The sequence below is a fragment of the Oncorhynchus nerka genome, linkage group LG5 (genome assembly GCF_034236695.1).
Source record: "Oncorhynchus nerka isolate Pitt River linkage group LG5, Oner_Uvic_2.0, whole genome shotgun sequence".
In the NCBI taxonomy this organism is placed as follows: domain Eukaryota; kingdom Metazoa; phylum Chordata; class Actinopteri; order Salmoniformes; family Salmonidae; genus Oncorhynchus; species Oncorhynchus nerka.
This window is the reverse complement of record NC_088400.1, coordinates 59,972,910-59,997,901: the sequence shown is the minus strand read 5'-3', so window position 1 is coordinate 59,997,901 and position 24,992 is coordinate 59,972,910. Positions and strand designations below refer to the sequence as shown.

At 42.8% G+C, this 24,992-nt stretch overlaps 1 protein-coding gene across 1 annotated transcript in view; it reads left to right on the top strand.

Annotated features, from left to right (window-relative positions):
- The first annotated feature begins 526 nt into the window (after positions 1-526).
- Positions 527-24,992, top strand: part of LOC115129741 (E3 ubiquitin-protein ligase Midline-1-like) — a 35,619-nt gene continuing 11,153 nt past the window's right edge. Inside the window, exons 1-2 of the mRNA XM_029660410.2 lie at positions 527-821; positions 10,440-11,211. Coding sequence (XP_029516270.1) covers positions 10,498-11,211 — 714 coding nt within the window. The 5' untranslated portion in view covers positions 527-821; positions 10,440-10,497. The remainder of the gene's footprint in view (positions 822-10,439; positions 11,212-24,992) is intronic.

Here is a 24,992-nt window from a genome sequence, read left to right as displayed (position 1 = left end):
TGTCTCCAGAACTAAATGACTGGGGCCAGAATCTTTAATCTAACCTTCTTTCGTTTGGGGAGAGAAAACAGAATGCTACAATTCACTTTTGCAAGTGTGTGTGTGTGTGTATATGTGTGTATGTATGTGTGTGTGTGTGTTTGAGAGAGAGAGAGAGAGACATAGAAAGAGAAAGAAAGAGAAAGAGAGAGCGCGAGAGTGAGATACTAAGAGAGATACCAAGAGAGAGACGAAGCGAGACAGAGAGCTTTGACAAGATTGCAACGAGCGTAAAGTATAAATGGGACAATACCAGGAGGAAGAGAAGATTATAAACCAGGATTGGTGATTGACACATTTCAATTTCAGCTGCCATAATCCCACAACAGGCATACTGTACTGTACCAACCGACTGCACAGCGTGGGCTGTCCCTGTTCTAGCTATAGTACCTCCCGATTGGCTCATCTAAAGCAGAGCCGCCCACTAAGCTATTTGAATACAGAGTGGAGGGGAGGGGGAAGGGGAGGTGGAGCGGTGAGCTAGATTCCCTCCTCCTGCCTGCGTGCTCTCACTGGGCTGGGGAGAGGAGCGGCTTTAGGGTGCCAGGAAATATGCCACGAGAGGCGATGTGACAGCCAGAGACAGACGCACACTGACACAAAGTTCCCCCAGTCGGACTGGAGTATTGCTGGGCTACTACTGCTGCAGCTGATCTGTTGTAACGGAGAATGAAGGGCCTCTACTGACCTGACGGTTCAGCAGCTCAGTTCAGCGCTCTCATTTCTTCTTCCTCTCTTATTTCACTCTGCTTATGGACAATGGGATTTTAACCATGTGGCAGGTAAGGTGGACTGTGATTGATTGTGTGGAAATGTTGTTGTGTGGTCCCTGAGGGTATGGGGTCTCTGGTTACTTAAAGCAGGGCTCACCAGGAGTCCTCTCCAAAGCTCGTTACATCTAGTGGTGATGGTATCACAGAGAGAGACGAGTTCTTATCATCAATAACTGGGATTACAGTTACAGACCTAATGATCGTATGACCATGAGGTTAAATAGGCAACATTTCCAGATGGGACTACCACCATATACTTGTGAGAGGTAGTTTATTTAGTGAATATTCTACTGTATCAATATAACCTATCGATCATTTGTAGAATTGTAGAGTGTGATACACTTTACTTCAGAAACAGTGTTATTGTGTTTATGAGACTAGAACAGGTTTTCTGTCTGGGGTTATAACATAAGTAGTTATTATAGCGCCTTGCATATTCAGATGAAGGGGAATGTGATATGTTAAATCTTTTTGAAAGCTGGAATACAGTGGGACTCCTAAGGGTGCTTGACGTGATTGTATCAGCGCAGGGAGTGATGCCTCTGTTCGCTTCCACAATCGTTTTCATGCGACCTAATTGTGGGACGCAGACGAGCTTTTGTCCTCTTGGCAGACTTTACACGAGTGGGTGAGAGATATCGATGGGGTGTTCACAAAGTTAGTGTGGTGTGAGAAACCTGAACTCTTAGGCTTTTTATTGAAGAGAATTTGACACACTGACTATGGGGGAGGGGGGGGGCATGGGTGGGGTGGCAATTGGAAGGATGGCGTGTGTGTGTGTGTGTGTGTGTGTGTGTGTGTGTGTGTGTGTGTGTGTGTGTGTGTGTGTGTGTGTGTGTGTGTGTGTGTGTACCTGCATGTGTGTGTACACACATGTGCACTTGTGTTTGTTTATGCTATGTTATTTCTGAGTTCCTCCAAATCCACTCAGCATACTGCCGTCAACATGGTGTGATACTAATCACACAGAGTAGGAGGGAAGCAGAGGTCACATCTGCCCATTCAGCGACATGTCCTCTCCAGCCAGGCACGCGTCTGACAACGCTCTGCTGAGGACTCCTGTCCCTAAGCACAGTACTGTGGGTCAAAGGCACAGAGATGCCCCTCTAACCTTCTCTGCCCTGGTTCCAGATCTATTTGTTCATGTTTGGCATGACAATGACCATATGGGGTGACGGACAGCACAAACATATCTTGGATCAGGCTTTGCATTTATTGTCTTTGATAATGAAGGGAGAGCTGTGATTTCAAGATATGGTTGATGCTTTGTTAACCTGTTATAAAGCGGTCCACAGTCGACTTGGTCAGTGGAGACGAGTGCTTGAGGACCATAGTCTGATAAGCTCTCGTGGGGCCACTTTGACCTGCCACAGGACATGACAGACTGTGGGAATGAGTCACTGTGACTTGCTCTGTGTTTGTCACTGGGCATAAATATAGCAACAACAGCATTGTCTGTTTGTCTCTGCTTTCCTGTGTCTTTGATGTATTTCTGGTCATGTTGTGTGCCTTGTTGATATAAGGTAATTAGATGGGTGGTGACTTAGCTGTTATCTTTGCGTTTGTAGTGGCAGAGGCGTTTGTAGTTTTCAGTTTAGTACAGTTGTGCTGTTTGCTAATTGCAATCTGGGTATCTACCGGCAGGAAATGAGCCACACACAGTTTTTTTTTCTCTTCTGCGCCAATGCTTATGCGTTCTTTGATTATTTGGTCCAATAGATTGAACAATATTTCCATGGTAACTTCTGCACTGAGCCTTTGACAATGAGAGACTTGTTTGGGATGTTGGCTCTGCCTCTTCGATCAAGGAAGTCGTGTGGACCGGAATGCAGTTTTTCAGTTTCCAGAGATCAGCCATAGTCATTCGGCAAAGTAGAGCGAGAACAATTGAAATAGGAAAAGTGTGACGGTTGCCATTTTGGGGGAAATGATGGAATGCGGGATGATGAGAGCCGTCTCTCTCAAGATCCAGCGAAGCAGATTCTCAAATGTATAACGATGTGTCTTTCTGCACGTCTGCATTGTTGCCACCAGAGAGCGTTCTTTTTTGAAACGTCTTACAAAGTCACTTTGATGGTCATTTTCGTGTGTAAATTGAAAAATTAAACGGAGTTCTCACATTCATATCACAAGAATGAACAAACAACAGTATTAAAACAGGCAAGATAATAGACAGGCTTGTGTATGGTACATTGCACAGAAAACCCCGAAGAATAAGGCACTGCGTGCTAAAACGTTGGTTGCTACACCCATCACATATTTGGGAGAATAATTAGTGTGCAACTTTCTTTCTTTTTATAGTTTACTCTCCGTTACTCAGCACTTCTACAAAACATTTTCGGGGTGTGTGTCAGCTTACGTCTTTTACTACAGAAAAGGTGTAGTATTTGAAGTGTGAAACATAAATAGAAATCACTGCACATAGGCTGCTTAAACACCTCCCATAGTGGGTTCATAGAGTTTCTAAGTTGATCCATGTGTAAGGTGTTATGTATTCTGTTATGACCTTATATGACTGTTTACCAGGTCAGTTCAAGCATGCCAAGGTTAACCTGGGGTCAGCCTCTTGGAGTGTGACTGATGGACCAACCAATGACCCGTGGTCTTACTGACATGTCAGGACGAAGGCCCCCAATCCCACGTGTCTGCAGTCTATAGCGACACCTTCTGCTGGTAGAAATGGGTATCAGTATGACTTGACGATGTGTGTCAGAGATAAGACCACCACACACACACACACACACACACACACACACACACACACACACACACACACACACACACACACACACACACACACACACACACACACACACACACACAGGTGCACACACACACACACACACACACACAGGTGCACACACAAATAGGCGCACAACCACACAAACACACGGAAGGACACATGCACACACGAACACGCACATGCACACACACACAGGCGCGGCCGCACACACTCACACAAAAGAGTGCACCCACACACACACACACACCTTTATTACATTCCCACCTCTGACCTCTAAGACTGTTAAACTCAGTACCGTAAGCTTCCTAGCTCCATATTACATTCCACAGGCGCCAGGTAAAGTTTTCCCACTCTCTCCACTCCGGCAGTGGGCCTTTGACTCTGCCAGAACTGGCTGATGAGTGGAGAGGCATATGTCACCCCTGACCCCTCTCTCCTCCCCTGTCACTGACTGACACTTAGCCACGTCTGTGGAAACAAAAACTGGGCCTTGAAGAGTATCACAAAATCACATCAACAGTCTCAGCTGTTCTGAAAGGCAGACACTGAAAACATGAAAACATGCACACACACTTGCATTGTTGCTTGCATAGATCTCTCTCTCGTCATCTGTCTTGTAAGGGAGTGGAGCGAGGTAGAGGGGAACGACCCTATACAGTATGGTGCATTATAGATGAAGGAGTTATGTAATGTTCACATCGCACAGGTCATATAAGATGCCTCCACCGTAAACTGGACAGACTCCCACTTTCTACAAAAACTCATAACCTCACATATGGGACTCAATTCAGGAAATTAGGCGTATGTCGTGGGTCACTACTTCACAGGAGAGCCATTTTTTATGCTGACTTGCTGTGCAAACATGCACTCACACGTAAGCATGCAGGCAACGCACACACCCATATGCCTGCTTGCACACACACACACACACACACACACACACACACACACACACACACACACACACATATGCCTGCTTGCACGCACACACACACACGCGCATCATGGAAACTTTTCCATCTGGGCCTGTCAGCTTTATAAACACTATTACAGTGCCTTGCGAAAGTATTCGGCCCCCTTGAACTTTGCGACCTTTTGCCACATTTCAGGCTTCAAACAAAGATATAAAACTGTATTTTTTTGTGAAGAATAAACAACAAGTGGGACACAATCATGAAGTGGAACAACATTTATTGGATATTTCAAACTGTTTTAACAAATCAAAAACTGAAAAATTGGGCGTGCAAAATTATTCAGCCCCTTTACTTTCAGTGCAGCAAACTCTCTCCAGAAGTTCAGTGAGGATCTCTGAATGATCCAATGTTAACCTAAATGACTAATGATGATAAATACAATCCACCTGTGTGTAATCAAGTCTCCGTATAAATGCACCTGCACTGTGATAGTCTCAGAGGTCCGTTAAAAGCGCAGAGAGCATCATGAAGAACAAGGAACACACCAGGCAGGTCCGAGATACTGTTGTGAAGAAGTTTAAAGCCGGATTTGTATATGAACACATTCTTTCCCAATCTGTCCCCAACACAAATTTAGTTTTTAATAAATGTTTTTATTATTATTCCATGTCTGGGTCAGTCAGGAGGGGGGAGTGAGATGAGGATCATAGCCAGAGAGACCCCCCTGAGTCAGATGTGCCAGTTCAAGGTTCCGGGTCCCCCTCTAATCGCCTGGCTCACACCTTAGTCTCAAATACAGCGTCCAATCCCATTAGTCGTGACCGACCCGATCCTCAACATGAAAGTCTCTGATTGGTCACAGACACAGTGGCAGGAGCGGATTATGGATAAACAGGCAGGATGTCTCGGGCCGAAACAAAGACAGGCAGGCCAAAAGTGAGGGGGCGGGCGAAAGGCTAAATGCTAACACTAATGAGTCTGACGTACGGTCTGGGGCGGTCATTAGAGGTGATTAGGGGGGCACTGCATGCAACGGTCACGGGGAGAAGGGGAGAGAGACACTGGGTAACAATACACTCTATATTAGAACTGGTGTCATAACAGTGGAGGGGCTATGGAACTGTAGCTGTGACAAATCTGTTTTCATGCCAAGACCAGGGGGTCCAATAGCCATTTAGTAGTGGATATTTTCACACTCTCAACAATGACATTGGAAATATGCCTACAGTACACATTGACAATAAAAGCTGACATCAAGGGCATGAAGACCATGCAACAAATGTTATGCTATGGCTCAAAGGGTGGTGTCAATTTCATACACAAAAGAACATCTATAACTTCAGGTACATTGTAAAGGGGTGGGGTGGGGGGGGGGGTCAGCTCCTGGAAGAAACTTTAGGGTCCGAAGTTAAAAGTAAAAAAAAAGCTTTTTTTTTCAAAAGTCCTAGGTAGCTAGAACAATTTTTTTCAATTTTTGTCCCTGGTTTGGAAACTATAGATTATGTCCTGATATATGAACTATGGACATGTGAGCTTTGATTCTTATTATATACCGTATAAGGATTATAAAACTCTAGTTATTAATTTGTATTTTTTTGGTCCCTTTTTTTCAACCCCAAAATAATGCAACAATTTTTTCCCCATTAACAATGGCAAAAGAAACCCTGCTATTTGAAGTATGTATCTCACATCTAATCCCCAAAAGTTGGGCGAGATGGGGACAAGTCACGTTTGTATTTACACTACCTATAAATTGTTCATTCTCTTGCCCCAAAACACATTGTGCATCTCCTCTTGTTTTTCACCCATCTCGGTTCATTTGGAAATGAAAGTGCATACGCATCCGCACACTGATTACATTAGCTAGGTCAATGCCTTTGACCTACTTTGAACATTGCGTTCAGTGAGATGCCACAGTCGCTCACGTCAAGCCACCGGATGGACAATATTCCCCTCCATTTTGTTACAGCAGCTTTCTGCTGGTTAATTCATTTATTTGTTTATTCTATTTTAAGTTTCAGCTGTTCTGGGACAACAAGCGTGGGATTATAAAATGGCATCCATTGTATGGGATCTCCCTTTTTCGTTCGTCCCATTGTACCGAACTGAAAGGGAATCTCTCTCCACATATTATTGAATAAGGGGTGTTTTGTTTGGCTACCCCAGCTACACACATTCAGTAGGAGACACGAGCTTATTATGAGAGCATAAGGGCTATTTTTACACCCAATTTCAATATACTGTAGCTTGAAGGCGTTAACCAATCAAATACTTTCCCTTTTTTGTCTCAGAGCATCTGCTCTTTGCACCCTTATACTGCGTATTGTCTCGCTCTTTCATCTCTCATCCACTCTTCACAAAGTGACTGTTTTTAGAAACCGGAGAGAAAAATGATCTGTTTCAATTGTTACAGATCAAAGATAGTGAAAAAGCCACAACCTCTAGTAACCGAGTTGAATTAAAGATACAACCAGTACCTCCACACACAGACAAGATATCCAGAGAGACCAAATGGGATATGCACAGTGCTCTAAATCAGGGGTTGTTCAACTTTTTCAGCCTGGGCCCTAAATGAGAAATTCAATGTTATCCTGGGACCCAAGCTCATGAAAACTTGCCACCTTTTGAGGGCCTTAACTGAGGAAAATATTTCAGTGCCTCCCCCTCTTGAAAGAAGAGATATTTTGGGGGGTTTTAAAGGTAATTTCCTGCAATATTACACGTTTTGCCATGGGCATAGAGAATTTTTTTTTTTTAAAGCAATTTTTCTGCAATTTGACACATTATGCCATGGGGGCAGAAAGAATGTGTTGCCATTTCATAACACATTGCATGCAATTCTACAAATTTTGCCATGGGGAAGAGATATATATTTTTTGCAGTTTTGCAGCTAATTTCATGCAACTATACACATTACGCCATGGGGCAGAAAGAATATGTTGCAATTCCATAACACATTTCATGCAATTCTTCAAATTTTGCCATGGGGAAGAGATGTGTATATATATATATATTTTTTTTTTTTAAATGTTTGCAGTTTTACAGCTAATTTCATGCAATTCTACACATTATGCCATGTTAATATTATATTAGAGTGAGAGTGCAAAACAAAATCAAAGGGGGACCCCTGGAGGTCAGGGCCCCTGGGCACGTGCCCTGCGTCAGTACGGTATGAAGATATTGTAGCCTCTTCTTCATTGGTTGTACCTGTCCCAACCTGGCTGCAATTGCCAAACAAGCAACATTTAACTTTCTCAACCCAAACCTGCCTGAGGCACCATTTTAGTTACAACAGAAAGTGTTATTGCCTTGAACGTTACTAAATGGAGAGTATTGTAATTCTACTTGTGACTCTATCAGGCATATCAGCACACTAACATAACTCCACACAGTATTTTATTGATCTTAAAGGTTCAGACTCAGTTCAACTACTAACCCTTGTTAGGCCATTTGGGAAGGTCATCACAGTCTATTTTTCACAGAGGTCAATAGGAAGAAGAGTCCAGGACTAGTGTCTAAACCCATTACATGTCATAGAACCTTACGCAAATATTGTTTTACATATCTGTACGTGTACCCCTCAGTGTACACAATGTGCTTTCCTCAGATCTGAAATTCACACCGTATTTTAATGACACGCGTGTAACATTGGTTATTCTTCTGACACCTATCCCTGAAGGGAGAGAGAAGACAATACCCTCTCCCACACCCCCTCTCTGCCCCTCTCTTCTCTTCTCTTCTCTCCCTCCATCCCTCCCGCACCTCCACTGTGAGGTCCGATAGATTGCAGTGTCACTTTTTTTCTCTGTGAAGTGGGATCTGTCCACAGAGCTAACCGCTCTAGTGAACCGCTCTCTCTCGCTAACTTTCCTGGAATTACCCAGACAACTCTGTCCTTCCCTGTTGTGCCTCTGTGGCTCCTGTGAAACACCGGTCGGCAGCTACACTAAACGACTCTGTGTATTCAGTGTGTGCATGAGGAGGATAAGGGATAAGCAAACAGCAGAGCGATGCCTGCTGTGGACTGGTGTTCCACCCCGCTGTGTCTCCATGCTCAGGGCTCTGTCCTCTGAGCTCACAGGCAGCAGGGCTCTGTCCTCTGAGCTCCCTGCTGCCTGTGTTTCTGATTCGGGCTCTTCAGCTTCTGTGGCTCGGGTCCTCCTCCTCAGCAGAGATGTCTGCTATGCTGAGTGCACGGGAGCGAGAGCCATCGGTGGTTACTGAGTGGGTAGGCTAAGAGGGGATCAGCGTGCTAAGGAAGGGAAAAGACCATGGCAAAGACTGACGGGGCCTCCACTTCATATCAAATCTAATTATATTGGTCACATACACATGTTCAGCAGATGTTATTGCGGGTGTAGAGAAGTGCTTGTGTTTCTAGTGCAGTAATATCTAACAAGTAATACCTAACAGTTTCACAACATATACACACAAATCGAACTAAAGGAATGGAATTAAGAATATATAAATATATAGACAAGCAATTTCAGAGTGGCATAGACTAAGATACAGTAGAGTAGAAAAGAATACATATGAGATGAGCAACGTAAAATATGGAATCATTAGTAAAGTGACTAGCATTGCATTTGTTAAAGTTCTTACTTGCTTTGGACTTTTACCAGGGGAATATATTCAGCGGTTTTGCGGTTTATCTGGTGTTAGTAGGCTGAGGGCAGACACTTTGACATGCCGTCGCATACTTCAATACCATACACCGAAGTCAAGGGACCGATCTCGTCACCCGAGTTCAGGGAAACGATTGGGTCACTGCAGTTGTCTCTGCGATAGCCAAGTCATTGTTACTACCCTTGATTTATTCAGTTCTGTATCAGCTCAATCATTGGTAGGCAAGTTTGGTGTACGTGTTTAAAACGTACGACTTATTACACATTGTATGATCCTTAACAATGAATGTGTTTGGTCACTACAGCTTCTGTCCGATGCCCGGAGGTTGACGCATTCTGCAGTTGACATTCAGAGAACTCACTGTCCCCAATCAAAGGAATTCAGCAATGATTCCATACTAAATAAGAAGACTTGTGTCTGTCACAGTTCCAGAGGGGTAGGGGAGTGGCGTTGCTTTGCAGTCTAGTCCCACTTGGAACTAGGTCAGAGAGATGTAGAGTACCGTATTCGCTGGACACACAAGTACAGGAAACAGTGACATCTGTTGAAAATGCTGCACTCGGGGACATCCCCGGAAAAACGGCGTTATTAGAGGAAGGATTATTCTCTAGCGTTGAAGGGTTATTGACATTAGACTTTGAAGAAGGGTTCAAATTGAACCGTTCTATTACATCAGGTCAGCATTACCATGGTCAAGTAAAATCACATAATGGTTTTGGGTAGCTGTAAAATCATTACATTTCCTGGTAGACAGGTCCTGTTTCCTGTGCTCTGCTCAGCATCAGTTTATTGAAAATCATTTGCCCCTTGCTGTACTCGGGCCAACCTGATGTCTGAGGGTACATTCTCACTGCCGCAGGACTGAGAGAAGGGCATGGCGTCGGGAGAGTATTGGCATCCGCCACCTCAGACAATAACCAGGTTTTCAGGTAGAAGTAAAAAACATCCCTCCTTAATTGGTTTTGACAAGGGCTCTGAATCACCATCAGTCAGTGTGTTAAAGCTTGCCGTTACCGAGACAGACGTTTAACATAAATTGTACTCCTGTCCTCTGTTTATTAACGTTAGACAATTAAGACACATAAATAAAGGAAACATAAAATAACAGAAGAGACTTTTGCTTTGTTATTTCTATGACCTCAACTTTTTTAGCATCACCCATATGCTGTGGATATTGTAAACACTACAAGCTCTGACAGGTCAATACCTATTTGTTGAATTCATTTTCATTGAAGTACGGAATCGGATGACAATGGAAATGATCAGTCAACTTCAGATAATCATTCACGTGTATTTATGTGAATGGTTCATTTCACCCCAAACTCTTTCTGTCCACCTCTCCAGATAGCTGAGCAGTTACCCTGGATTTCGCTGACACCGCGCCTGAGTTCCGCTTGAGAGGATGGAAGCGCTGGAGTCGGAGCTGACTTGCCCAATCTGCCTCGAGCTCTTTGAGGACCCACTGCTCCTGCCCTGTGCCCACAGCCTGTGCTTCGGCTGCGCCCATCGCATCCTGGTATCCCACTGTGCCTCCAACGAGCCCGTCCAGTCCATCGGAGCCTTCCAGTGCCCCACCTGCCGCTATGTCATCTCTCTCAGTCCGCAGCGTGGCCTAGAAGGACTGAAACGCAACGTCACCCTCCAGAACATCATCGACCGCGTCCAGAGGGCCGCCTCCTCTGGCCCCCTGGCCCTGCTGCCCCACAGCGGGCCCAACTCCCCTAGCGAGGACGCCGGGCGATTCGCCCTGGCCCTGGTCCCCGCCTCCACCGCCATGACCAGCCCCGGGACCCCGCTCAGCCACGTGCAGTGCCAGTTCTGCGAGCAGGACCCGCCGCAGGATGCCGTCAAGACGTGTGTGACGTGCGAGGTGTCATACTGCGACGAGTGCCTGCGCGCCACACACCCCAACAAGAAGCCCTTCACGGGCCACCGTCTGATCGAGCCCATGTCGGACTGCCACCTGCGGGGGCTACAGTGCCTGGAGCACGAGGAGGAGAAAGTGAACATGTATTGCGTCACTGACGAACAGCTCATCTGCTCTCTGTGCAAACTGGTAGGAAGACACCGAGACCACCAGGTGGCGGCCTTGAGCGACCGTTACGAGAAACTCAAGGTAAGGGATGACTTTTTGATTGTATGCATGAACCTGGTCGCTATTCTTTGCTGGTGGACATGTTGTTTTGAGGAGGGCAGGAATCAGAACTGCTGTGGATAATCTGTGTGATCGGGTAAAGAATTAAAAGCGAGAGGTGAGGAGCTGCGGAAAGATATGTGTGATGTGAAAAGAGAGCGAAAGTGAGATGCCTTATTGTGCACTCGTAATCATAGGTATGACTTTGTAAGTGCAATGATGTGGTGAAGAAATACAGCTACTATATTTTGTTTTGAGTGCACTATAATGCTCACGAACTATGTAGCCTAGATTTCCAACAAAAATGATGTTATCATCTTTTTGTTTCATCATTAGCGGAGCGTCCTAATCATACAATTAGTACAAGTACCCCCAAAATGCCAAGAGGGTTTCTCTGCATCTCTCCTGTGCAGGCAGTGTGAAAATAGGGGCTCATTAATGATGGGGAAGATGGCTGCCTACAGAAGGTTGAGGTTAAACAGTGGTAATCGCTCCGTTTGGTGGGGGTTGGTTTAATTGAGTGTGACTGGTAGGTCGTGTTAGATGCTGTTAGGAAGGGCCCACTGGGAGATGGCAGGGTATTACCCCATCTCTGCAGGACAAATTAAGACCGGAGTTTGATTTGTGAGAAGGCCATGTGTGATCACTGATTTTCAGTTTGGCATCTTTTGCAATCAGGTCCATCTCTCGTGTGTATGTTAATTAAGGGGTCTAGAAAAGTGTTCTGATTACAGAAGTAACACATGAAGTCCAAATTGTAACTATTATCAGTGCTTAATTTGTAAATCTGGAGGTTCTGAAACAAAAAGTGAGTGCGAGAGGGGGTTGACCTGGGGGGCTCTGAGGTACCGGAATACATTATAAAAAAGGTTTTATAATAAAGCATTGCATGCACATCATCGTATTTGCCTAGTAGAGCAGTAGAGTAGAGGCACTTGCAGAAGTTGCACAAATGGGGACATTTTTTGTAGTCCCTGGTCCGGGAAAAATGTGTGCATTTCATGCATGTCATTTTAAGTGACTGGTGACTTTAGCAGAATATTTTTTAATATCGCACAAGTTATAGACATTACAGACTACTTTGACACGGACAAACTGATAATCTGAGATTAATAAAAAACGACCTTGTCTTGAATCCATCCAAAACCTAGGCAGTAGGTGTGTGGAGACACACAAAAGCTGCGTTTATACAGGCAGCCCAAATCTGATCTTTTTTTTTTCACTAATTGGTCTTTGACCAATCAGATCAGCTCTGAAAAAGATCTGATGACCAATTAGTGGGAAAAATATCACAGCCTTATTGTACAATATGAGGACGAAATTATAATCCTAAAAAAGCTTTCCAGTTTCACTGACTCACCCAATGAGCCACAGCTCACTCACCGGTCATGGACAATGATCTGATGTCAACAGCCTATCTCTCTATTGTTTTACTTTGTAAACAATGCTGTTTACTCAACAGGCCTATTTGTAAGTTGACAAAATATGTTGCTATACCACAGACAGATTCTCTTTTCAGCAGGAACCATTTGCTTTACAAAACATATGCTCTCCTGCGATTGTATTTGAAATATTGCGAAAGGTCTGTTTTGGCTGCATTCTATTCGCTGACAGATTTGCAGAGCTTTCCTGAGGCCAATCCTTGTGATAGGGCTACACACAATCCACTCATATGCTATTTATTTTAAATAAGCTATTGATCTTCTGTGGCTAAATAATAGACGTATTCCTAGTGTAGTATTCTGAATGATTTCATTTATTTTTGAACAGACAGACAGACAGCAGTAATTCTATTCGTTGGCAAATGTATTAATTACAATTTCTCAGGGGTGCTGCAGCACCTCCAGCACCCGTCCCGTGGCTTCTAAAAGGAAGTAAATGACGAAGTGCAACGCTGGAGAGGCGATAGTTGCAGGCTCATGTCCGTCAGAGCAAGAGAGACGGGGAGAGATCATAGAAAATGAATATCATTCTAGTTCTGTGAGTGATTCAAGAGTACTTCTCTTTCTCTCTTTCTTCACAGCAACGTTTACAATTACCAGGCTATAATTATCTGCCCCTAAAAAAGGTCTCTTTTATTTGAATCTTTACATTGCGAACGGTGTAAATAATGTTTCATACCAGAATCGGTAGGATACCGCATACTGGCAAAACTGAAAGGTGCCAGATCCTATTCCGGCAGGATCTGGGCCAAATTAAGCACGGACTATTATGTTCAGTGTGTATTGCAAAGAAATGGCCGTGCCACGAGAGGTAGGCTAACGGATCCTTGCAAAACTGAGAGGTGCTGGATCCTATTCCGGCAAGATCCAGCTTAACTGAAGCACTGGCTTTTTGTTTTTCAGAGATATGAACCAGTTTTTTCATTTATTCTACACTACAGTGTCTTTCTGCCTTACTTCTATATTATGTGTGCATTGCGACAGACAGATGCATTCATATTAAGGTCAGTGAATCTCCCAATTTGTACACTGAATACTGTCATGGTGGTATACATGCATTTCTCACGGATCTTCTGCGCTTAAAGGGCATTGCACATTGCACACAAGAGCAAACCAGAGGACTCACAATCATGTAAGAATGCAAGGACCGGTTACCGTTCTGCCGCCCTAGGTGAGTCCAAAAAAATGCAGCCCCCCCGCAAAACTAGAATGGGTACCTGGGTGCATGATTATAGACTTGCTCTGAGGCTTTGGGGTTCTTGGTTATAACATGGAGATAATTCATGATGCAGTGACAACGCAATACCACATGTAGGCACTGCAATTGTAATATAAACACATTTTGACCTACTGTAGAACACTGTTCTCAGTGTTGAGAATCCTTTATAGTTTCCCAATTTGACTCCAGTAACAATTAAGCAACGGAATGCAAACATTAGCTTTTCTTAAGTCCAGGTAGCCCCTCCTTGTAAGGGTAGACGAAGCTCGGATGTAGGTCACTACTACCGGAGCCCTTTGCACCACACCATAAAAAAATTCATACAGTATTGATTTGAATTTTAAGCTTTGCTCATGAAAGAAAACATTAAGGATCATTAAACGTGTACTAATATTAGGCGGAGCTGCCTAACGATTGACGGGGAATTACTGTCCTTTGATTGCCATATTTTCAGTGGTGGCAGTGGGCCTCTGTGAAAGGGCTAGGTCATTGTGGCTACACCCTTTCCGTTTGGGAGATAAAATGTCCATTTCACGGAAACGTACAGAGAGAGGAAATGGTTCAAAATATCATCAGAGATCTGGGTCATAGAGGAAGCTCTGATCTAACAATGCAGAATGATGATAAACTTGTAGTAGCTAAGCAAAGACCTTTTGACTGTCCTCTGTCTTCCTCCCCTCCCCAATGGCACAGCTCCTGGCTTGGCCACAACTCATCACTTTTACTCAGCCCCAGTACAACTTGTTCCTCCACGCCCTGGAGTAATCGAGTCCTACTGTTACACTGTCATGACCCTTCGCCTACAGCCTTGCTTCCATCTACGACTGGCCATGCAGATGACTTTGTGTCTCAAGGGTCTAGGCCAAGGGACTGACCACAGACAACACAAGCATTGACAAGTGTTATCATGTACAGTGTGTTATGCAGCATTATGGGTTGCATTTGGCACAACTGGCAGAGTAGTGTCAGGAGAAACGTTACGTTTATCATGAACATATAGTGATATAAATGATTGTGTATACATTTGATGTCAACAAAACTAATGGCACAAACTCACATGGATCCTGCAACTTTCCCATATGGTGTACACATGAAGGCCTGGAGTCCATTAAGTGACACTAAATAGCTCCAAATTGCTTGCCTTTCTCCGTAAACAAAATCACCGAGTTTATATCAGACAGAAACAGCTTGGGAAAATAAAACGGGAGAAACGGAGAACTGAGGGAGACGACGAGAAGGTTGACACACGTAAAGATGCTGAGAACGAGATGGCACACAAACGAATACTGAGACAAGATACACAAGCAAGACAGACACATTAATAATAAAGCAGAATGTGAATTGGCAATATCGGAGAAGTTGATATACAGTCTAGGTCTGTTACAACATTCTGTATCCTCTACTCAACAACCAACAATATCTTACGGTCTCACTTCAGTATTCAACTTTTGCACAGGGGGGACAAACGTTAAAACTCGACAGCTGTGTTTAGATATTAATTCAGACTGGTTAAGGTAAGGGTTAAGGCTTGGGATAGGGTTAACCCTGTGAGACCCAAGCATAAGCCTCTAATTATGGGTTAGTTTTTATTTTTTTTACTTCAAGTTTGTAGAACAATTTTGATGAAAAGTTGCAAAAATGTACCACTGTGATAGGTAGGAAGAATTTGTGTTCATGAAGAAAACTGTAAAATTCTATAAAAAAATGTACCAAAAGCATTGACGCGCTGGTGCATGTCCCGTGGGTCCTGGTGGTATGATCTTTGACCCTCTGTAACTTTCTCACTCATCATTATTGATGATTCATTCATGATTATCCGTAATCATGTTAGCATCCACATTAATGTAGAATTGTTTAGAAACATGTTCTATTCTCATTTACAATATAAATGACTAAAAAATGACACAAAACGTTAACTACCATATAAATCTGTTTTTACATTTTAAAACTTTTATTTCATCCTTTATTTAACCAAGCAGGCTAGTTGAGAACAAGTTCTTATTTACAACAGACCTGGCCAAGAATAAAGCAAAGCAGCTCGACACATACAACAACACAGAGTTACACATGGAATAAACAAGCATACAGTCAACAATACAGTAGAAAAAATCTATATACAGTGTGTGAAAATGAGGTAAGATAAGGGAGGTAAGGCAATAAATAGGCCATGGTGGCGAAGTAATTACAATATACAAATTAAACACTGGCGTGATTGATGTGCAGAAGATGAATGTGCAAGTAGAGATACTGGGGTGCAAAGGAGCAAGATAAATAAATAAATACAGTATGGGGATGAGGTAGTTGGATGGGCTATATTACAGATGGCCTATGTACAGGTGCAGTAATCTGTGAGCTGCTCTGACAGCTGGTGCTTAAAGCTAGTGAGGGAGGTATGAGTCTCCAGCTTCAGTGATTTTTGCAGTTTGTTCCAGTCATTGGTAGCAGAGAACTGGAAGGAAAGGCGGCCAATGGAGCAATTGGTTTTGGGGGTGACAAGTGATATATACCTGCTGGAGAACGTGCTACGGGTGGGTGCTGATATGGTGACCAGTGAGCTGAGATGAGGCGGGGCTTTACCTAGCAGAGACTTGTAAATGACCTGGAGCCAGTGGGTTTGGTGACGAGTATGAAGCGAGGGCCAGCCAACGAGAGCGTACAGGTCACAATGGTGGGTAGTATATGGGGCTTTGGTGACATAACGGATGGCACTGTGATAGACTGCATCCAATTTGTTGAGTAGAGTGTTGGAGGCTATTTTGTAAATTACATCGCCGAAGTCGAGGATCGGTAGGATGGTCAGTTTTACGAGGGTATGTTTGGCAGCATGAGTGAAGGATGCTTTGTTGCGAAATAGGAAGCCGATTCTAGATTTAATTTTGGATTGGAGATGATTGATGTGAGTCTGGAAGGAGAGTTTACAGTCTAACCAGACACCTAGGTATTTGTAGTTGTACACATATTGTAAGTCAGAACCGCCAAGAGTAGTGATGCTGGACGGGCTTGAAGGTGCGGGCCGCGATCGGTTGAAGAGCATGCATTTAGTTTTACTTGCATTTATGAGCAGTTGGAGGCAAGGGAAGGAGATGGCATTGAAGTTCGTCTGGAGGTTAGTTAACAGTGTTCAAAGAAGGGCCAGAAGTATACAGAATGGTGTTTTCTGCGTAGAGTTGGATCAGAGAGTCACCAGCAGCAAGAGCGACATCATTGATGCATACAGAGAAGAGAAGATGCCCTGTGGCATCCCCATAGAGACTGCCAGAGGTCTAGACAACAGGCCCTCTGATTTGACACACTGAACTCTATCAGAGAAGTAGTTATTGAACCAGGCGAGGTAGTGATTTGAGAAACCAAGGCTGTTTAGTTTGCCGATAAGAATGTGGTGATTGACAGAGTCGAAAACCTTGGCCAGGCCGATGAATACGGCTGCACAGTAATGTCTCGTATCGATTGTGGTTATGATATCGTTTAGGACCTTGGGCATGACATTTTCTGAAACACAACCAAAATGAACAGCAAATGCATTCAATACATTTGTAGAGTCACAAGCTTGAAGTAGTCATTGCGTGCTAGGAATATGGGACCAAATACTAAACTTTTGATTACTTTATTTATAGGAATCTTTAGGGGAGTTAGTCATTTTTACACCTAGCTTTTTGAGTGAAAAAAATACTCCTTGTTAAACAACATCTCTTTCTCTGAGCAATTGTGTTAGTATAAAATAATATAATTTCCCTTTTTTTGAATACAGTTTAGCTCAGTATTTTTATTATTTATTTCATACAGTCATTATTGTTCATCTTTTTCAAGGATGTTAATCATTTCGGACCCTGAGCATCTAAAATGAAGTCATATTGTCTGAAATAGCAAAATGCATCAAATTGATCTACCCACAAAAAAATTGCTATCAAAAAATGTATTTTTGAAAGGATCAACTATTTTGTCGATTTTCTATGTAAGAAGAACAGCTAACGTACATTTAGTAATATTTGGTTGTCCTGTTTTAACTTAAAGAGAGAACCTCCTGTCTTGCCTCTTTACCATAAAATGAATGATCATCGATGTCAGTTTTTTGACCTCATAGTTCTTTTATTTAACATTTTTAAGATATACATTTGTATTATTTTCATATGTAAAGACAATTTCAACATTATTCTTATTTGGTTGTCTATATCTTGCTTGTCTATCAACATATGAAGAGTTTCATTCCAAAACGCTATAATGTATTGTGTTACAGATAAATAAGTAGTACATAATCACTACATCTTAGAGAAGACAGCAAAAAATGGCTCAAGTCATGTACTTGCATTGATGGTGTCATGACGTTGGCCTGGGGGGTAGGTTTATGACAGTCTTCCCCCCTTTTTCCTCTCTCTACCCTACTGATGAGACATTTGAAAACCCCTTGGTTAACATAGAGATTCTGGGAACATCAGAAGGTGGGGGAAATTAACTATATTCTGGTAATCCGACCAATTGAACATATGCGGTGGTACTTAATGAAAATGATGTCAGTTCGGTTGTCCTCTGGGACATTCTCATCAATGATAGGATGACATAAACTCTTCAGTGGAAAGTCTGCACATTGTAGTTATCGGAGTCACATGGAATTGTTGTTCAATTTAAATGTTTGAATATAAAATTATTGTGAAGAGATGAAATGTAATTTTAGCTTCCAAATTAGAGATTTGGGTTTTCATAAGGTTTGGGCTCTGCTCATTCACCGGCCTGCCCCTGTGAAGAGACATAGGTTATAAAACTTTATATATATAAAGCTTTGACGAAAATGTAACCTCCTATTCCAAGTACGTGAGGTCTGCAGCCTCTGCGTTAAAAAAGGACTAACATGTCAACTACAGAATTAAGCCAATCTCAGCTTGAACTTTGGTTGCGATTGGTATGAACTTTGAATTCTTATTCACTGGTATGAACTTTGAACTCTTATTCACTACAGAAGTGATACCTCCTAGCCGTTGAGTTAGCAGCTGCAAACACGGGCTAGGAAAGAACAGACAGAGTATCTCGTCTACAACGAAACGACATTACTACAACGTATCCAATTGACCACCAGAGACATTCTTCAAAGGACTCGGTTTGGCAACACGGCCTTCCATCTACCACCAACCTATCGAAGCGCAGCTCAGAGTAAATATTTATTGCAACTGTGGGTCTAAAAGGGATTAAACAGAAAAAACATAATGGTTAAGTTTAGGCATTAATTCCGACTGTTTAAGGTAAGGGTTAAGGTTTGGGATAGGGTTAAAACATACCAAATGCAAAAGAGTGCCTAGCACTGGGAGTCAAACCTCTATCCTCTGAGCCGTAGCTTGCGGTTCAAGACCTTCCTCTATCCTAATCCACAACGCCCTATCAAGCCGCGAGCCTACTAGATGGTAATAGGTGCTCACATTACCCCCAGTGGATAGTATCCAAGGCATCTCCCGACGTCCTGGGAACCTGGACAAACGATGAAAACTGAAGTGGATCTGGTGTGACCTGGCTGCAACAACAGCGCTAGAGGGAGTTGTGATGTGTGATGACCCGGTAGACATTTTTCAGAGGATTAGACTGCTCGTTCAGGGACACCCGGACACAGAGTGAGCAGGAAAACAACATCCCACCTGCCTATCTGGAAAGAAACAGTGGTGTAGCAACAGTATAGGATAATCGGTCTACTCCCATGACATCACTGCCTGAGGCTAACTATGTCTAACATCACTGAATGTCAGTGATAAACAGGGATAAAACATGTTTCTTGTTGTTATTCCGAACAGAAGCCTGTTGCTAAGAGATGTTTGGTATTGTGTTATGTTATAATGGTGGAATGGGCACTGACATGATAGATCTTGGGGACCATTGTCTGCTAACTCTTATTAGTTTTTCAAATCAGTGTCTGACCAGCAAATCCAGGTATATGCTTGCAGGTAATTAAATGCCAGGCAAAGCACAACAACCAGCCTAGTTGCCCTCGTATAGAGGATGCAGAAGAAGTTATGTCACACGCCATGTTTTATCAGTGACCTTGTTTACAGTATAAAAAAACTGAATGCACCATAGCAGTGATTCATTCATTTTACTCAGGGGTGTGAAGAGGGTAGGCCTCCTAGGACTCACACATCTTAGGGGGATGCTTTAGTGGGATGCTCACTTCGGACTATGGGAGAAGGAGAAAAGGGCAAAGTTGTGATCCTGGTACTCCTGAGTCATGCCGTTCACAAAGGCAAACATTGGAGTAGAAATTGACACCCCAAAAGGTTCATACTTACAAATATATAACAATTTTGTTTTAGATGCCTTTGGTGCTTCCTCCAATATGGATATGATCAGATATTGAACAGTAAACGTTTTTCAACGATCTTGGAAGGTCAAGTTGAAAGAAGCCATTGAAATTTTGCTTAGTGGTAGCTTTCTCTTGATTAGATACAGATGTTGAAGTAAAGACGTTGGAATGTATTTCCTTTGTAGAACTCCCTGCAACTGCCTTCAATGTCATCTGACCACACTCAGGAGTAGCCCACTTTGTTTTTAGAGAACTGTATTTAAATCTCCAAAGTTTCCATATACCCTGCCACTAATGACCAGGGACCAGTGTATTTGGTAAATGGATACAGTAGGCTGTCATTTCATCTACTACATTATCTCCTGCTGTGAGAACATTCAAAATAGAAACGAAGGATTTAGGCATTCCATCCGTTGTATTTGCATTTTGGTTTTTAAAAACAAACTATTTGAAATGTCTATAAATAGGACAATTGCATTGAGTTTAAGTTCAACCATGTTTTAATTTGTATTTTATTTCACCTTTATTTAACCAGGTAAGCTAGTTGAGAACAAGTTCTCATTTACAACTGCGACCTGGCCAAGATAAAGCAAAGCAGTGCGACACAAACAACAACATAGAGTTACACATGGAATAAACAAGCGTACTGTCAATAACACAATAGAAAAAAAAAGTCTATATACAGTGTGTGCAAATGGCGTGAGGAGGTAATAAATAGGCCATAGTTGCGAAGTAATTACAATTTAGCAAATGAACACTGGAGTGATAGATGAGCAGATGGTGATGTGGAAGTAGAGATACTGGTGTGCAAAAGAGCAGAAAAGTAAATAAAAACAATATGGGAATGAGGTAGGTAGATTGGGTGGGCTATGTATAGATGGGCTATGTACAGCTGCAGGTTGGAAAGCATGCATTTGGTTTTACTAGCGTTTAAGAGCAGTTGGAGGCCACGGAAGGAGTGTTGTATGGCATTGAAGCTCGTCTGGAGGTTTGTTAACACAGTGTCCAAAGAAGGGCCAGATGTATACAGAATGGTGTCGTCTGCGCAGAGGTGGATCAGGGAATCACAACATTGTTGATATATACAGAGAAAAGAGTCAGCCCGAGAATTGAACCTTGTGGTACCCCCATAGAGACTGCCAGAGGTCCGGACAACAGGCCCTCCAATTTGACACACTGAACTCTGTCTGAGAAGTAGTTGGTGAACCAGGCGAGGCAGACATTTGAGAAACCAAGGCTGTTGAGAAACCAAGGCTGTTGAGAAACCAAGGCTTTTGAGAAACCAAGGCTGTTGCCGATAAGAATACGGGGATTAGAAATCCATGGCTTAAAAACAGTGTCCATGTATGCCGATGACTCAAGTTTTATGTTAAGTCCGCAAGCTATATCCCTGCAATATCTCATCGATGACTTTTCTTGTACTCTCTGGACTAAAACCTAATTATGATAAGTGTACAATATTACGTATTGATCCTTAAAAAAATACAACTTTTACATGACCTTGTAGCTTGCCTATAAAATGGGCTGATGGTGAAGTAGACATACTCGGTATTCATATTACAAAAGATATAAATAAGCTCTCCACAATGAATTTCAATAAGAAACTTCTAAACATAGACAAGATCCTGCAACCATGGAGAGGTCTATTTATGGAAAAATTGCCCTGATTAACTCCTTAGTCATATCTCAGTTTACTCACTTACTTACGGCGCTGCCTACTCCTGATGATTCGTTTTTCAAATCATACGTACAAAAAATATTTTGCGTTATCTGGGACGCTAAACCAGACAAAATAAAACGAGCCTGTCTATATAATGAATATGAATTGGGTGGGTTGAGATGATTAAATATAAAAGCACTAAACCTCTCTAAAAGCTTCACTCATTCAAAAGTTTTACTTGAACCCTAAATGGTTCTCAAGTAGATTAGTAAGAAAGCTCATCCATTGTTTAAACATGGTCTTTTTGCCTTTGTGCAGATTGCCATGTCTCATTTTCGATTAATTGAAAATGATACTTTTGTCAAAGTATCTGTCTTTTTCAAACAAGCATTGCAGAGCTGGCTACAATTTACATTTCATCCCCCTGAAAAGATAGAACAAATATTACAAAAAATATTATGGCTGAACTCAAATGTGCTGGTTGATAAAATACCTGTATTTATGGGAAAGTTTGGAAAAAGTTTTCTTTGAAAAGGGTATTTTGTTCTTAAATGATATTGTAAATTGTAATGGTAGAGTTATGTCCTTCATGGAGATATCAGAATTGTACGGGAAGGTCTGCTCAATCCAAGAGTTCAACCAATTGATTACAGCATTGCCCCAAAAATGGAGGCGGTGGGAGGCAGCTGGAGGAGGTAGGGAACTGGTCTCTCTGCCCAATATAAAGGATCAAAACTGGAATAAAGGATTATAAAGGGGAGGGGCTGTGGGAGGGCTCTCGAATGGTTGAGGGACAGCTATTGGGGAACTGTGGGGGGATCTTGGAGGGTTCGGGTTTCACTAGATTGTGATCATGGAAAAAGTAAACTATGACATATATTTTATATCACTATCATGCACACGCCCCCTCACACATAAAGATGGCTCTGTTGTGGAAAGACTGATACATGTTTGACAGTGTCTTGTTTGTCCTTCATGTTGTAATACTTTAATGTTACCCCTTCCTTGCGTTTTTTTGTAATAAATAATTGTAAAATTCAAAAAATTCAAATAATACGGTGATTGACAGAGTCGAAAGCCTTGGCCAGGTTGATGAAGATGGCTGCACACAGTACTGTCTTTTATCGATGGCGGTTATGATATTGTTTATTACCTTGAGCGTGGCTGAGGTGCACCCATGACCAGCTCGAAAACCGGATTGCACAGTGGAGAAGGTACGGTGGGATTCTAAATGGTCAGTGATCTGTTTATTAACTTGGCTTTCGAAGACTTTAGAAAGGCAGGGCAGGATGGACATAGGTCTATAACAGTTTGGGTTTAGAGTGTCACCCCCTTTGAAGAGGGGGGTGACCGCGGCAGCTTTCCAATCTTTAGGGATCAGCGACGATTCGAAAGAGAGGTTGAACAGAAGCTGGGGAGGCTTGGGCAAGTAGCTGCGTGGGGTGCGGAGGTGTTGACCGGGGTTGGGGTAGCCAGGAGGAAAGCATGGCCAGTCGTAGAGAAATGCTTCTTGAAATTCTCGATTATCGTGGATTTATCGGTGGTGACAGTGTTATCTAGCCTCAGTGCAGTGGGCAGCTGGGAGGAGGTGCTCTTATTCTCCATGGACTTTACAGTGTCCCAAAACGTTTTGTAGTTAGAGCTACAGGATGCAAATTTATGTTTGAAAAAGCTAGCCTTTGCTTTCCTGATTGACTGTGTGTATTGGTTCCTGACTTCCCTGAAAAGTTGAATATCGCTGGGATTATTTGATGCTAGTGCAGTCTGCCACAAGATGTTTTAGTGCTGTTCGAGGTGAGTCAGGTCTGGAGTGAACCAAGGGCTATATCGGTTCTTAGTTCTACATTTTTTGAAAGGGGCATGCTGAGGAAATGACTTTTAAAGAACGACCAGGCATCCTCGACTGATGGAATGAGGTCAATATCCTTCCAGGATACCCGGGCCAGGTCAATTAGAAAGGCCTGCTCGCTGAAGTGTTTTAGGGAGCGTTTGACAGTGATGAGGGGTGGTCGTTCGACCACAGACCCATAACGGACGCAGGCAATGAGGCAGTGATCGCTGAGATCCTGATTGAAAACAGCAGAGGTGTATTTGGAGGGCAAGTTGGTTAGGATAACATCTATTAGGTGCCTGTGCTTATGGATTTCGGGTTGTACCTGGTGGGTTCCTTGATAATTTGTGTGAGACTGAGGGCATCTAGCTTAGATTGTAGGACTGCCGGGGTGTTAAGCATATCCCAGTTTAGGTCACCTAACAGAACAAACTCTGAAGATGTGTCTGCTGCCTAATATGAGTCTTTCCTTTTACCACCATAGACATTTCTTTACTCCATACAGCCGAAGGTCTTTCAACAGAGGTCTTATCCACATGATTTCTCTCTCAGTGAATCTCATTTACTCTATCAACACATTCACAGACAACAGGCTTGGATCACCCCAACATTGTCATACACTATTTATTGTCCAATAGTTTCAAGATATGTAACAGATGCTTCTTTCACATTTCTTCTGATACTCTGATTTATTCTGACCTCCTACTAGGTGAATAAGAATGAAATACATATTAAATATCCCCCTCAACCCAGAGCTCGTGTCCATTTTAAACTCAGCGAGTAGAGACTATGAGCTATAAATACATGAGATCAAGAGTAATTTCTCCTGACCCTAATACAAATTTACAACAGGGACATTTTAATTAATCTTCTCAGGAATGCGGGGGAAAAATTCCATTGTATTAAGGTCAATTTCAATCGGCCATTAGATTTAACACGCTGAGGAGAACATAATGGAGGGAGTCACATGGGGCATACTGTTTGACCCCTTAGTTGGTGACTGAACTACGGTTTTGGTTTCCAGTGATACCTATTCAATATGTCCATTCAAGCAAGAAGACACGCTAGTAGTCCTTGTAGTATTGCTGTTTTCCTCCATGGGTTCAGTTATATTTACACCCCCGTTGATCATGCCATCCCCTATGGTCCTTAATATGTTTTGTTTTTGTATGTCATCGTCGTATTAAGGCCATCCATTAGACTGGTAAACCCCCCCCACCCTTATTCTGCTGCCTGGCTCGTCTGTAGTTTACACTGTTAACCCATGGGGCAACTCTATTTAATCCCCACTGAACATCACATTGTGGCTTAATATGGTCGGTTTGGCAATAATA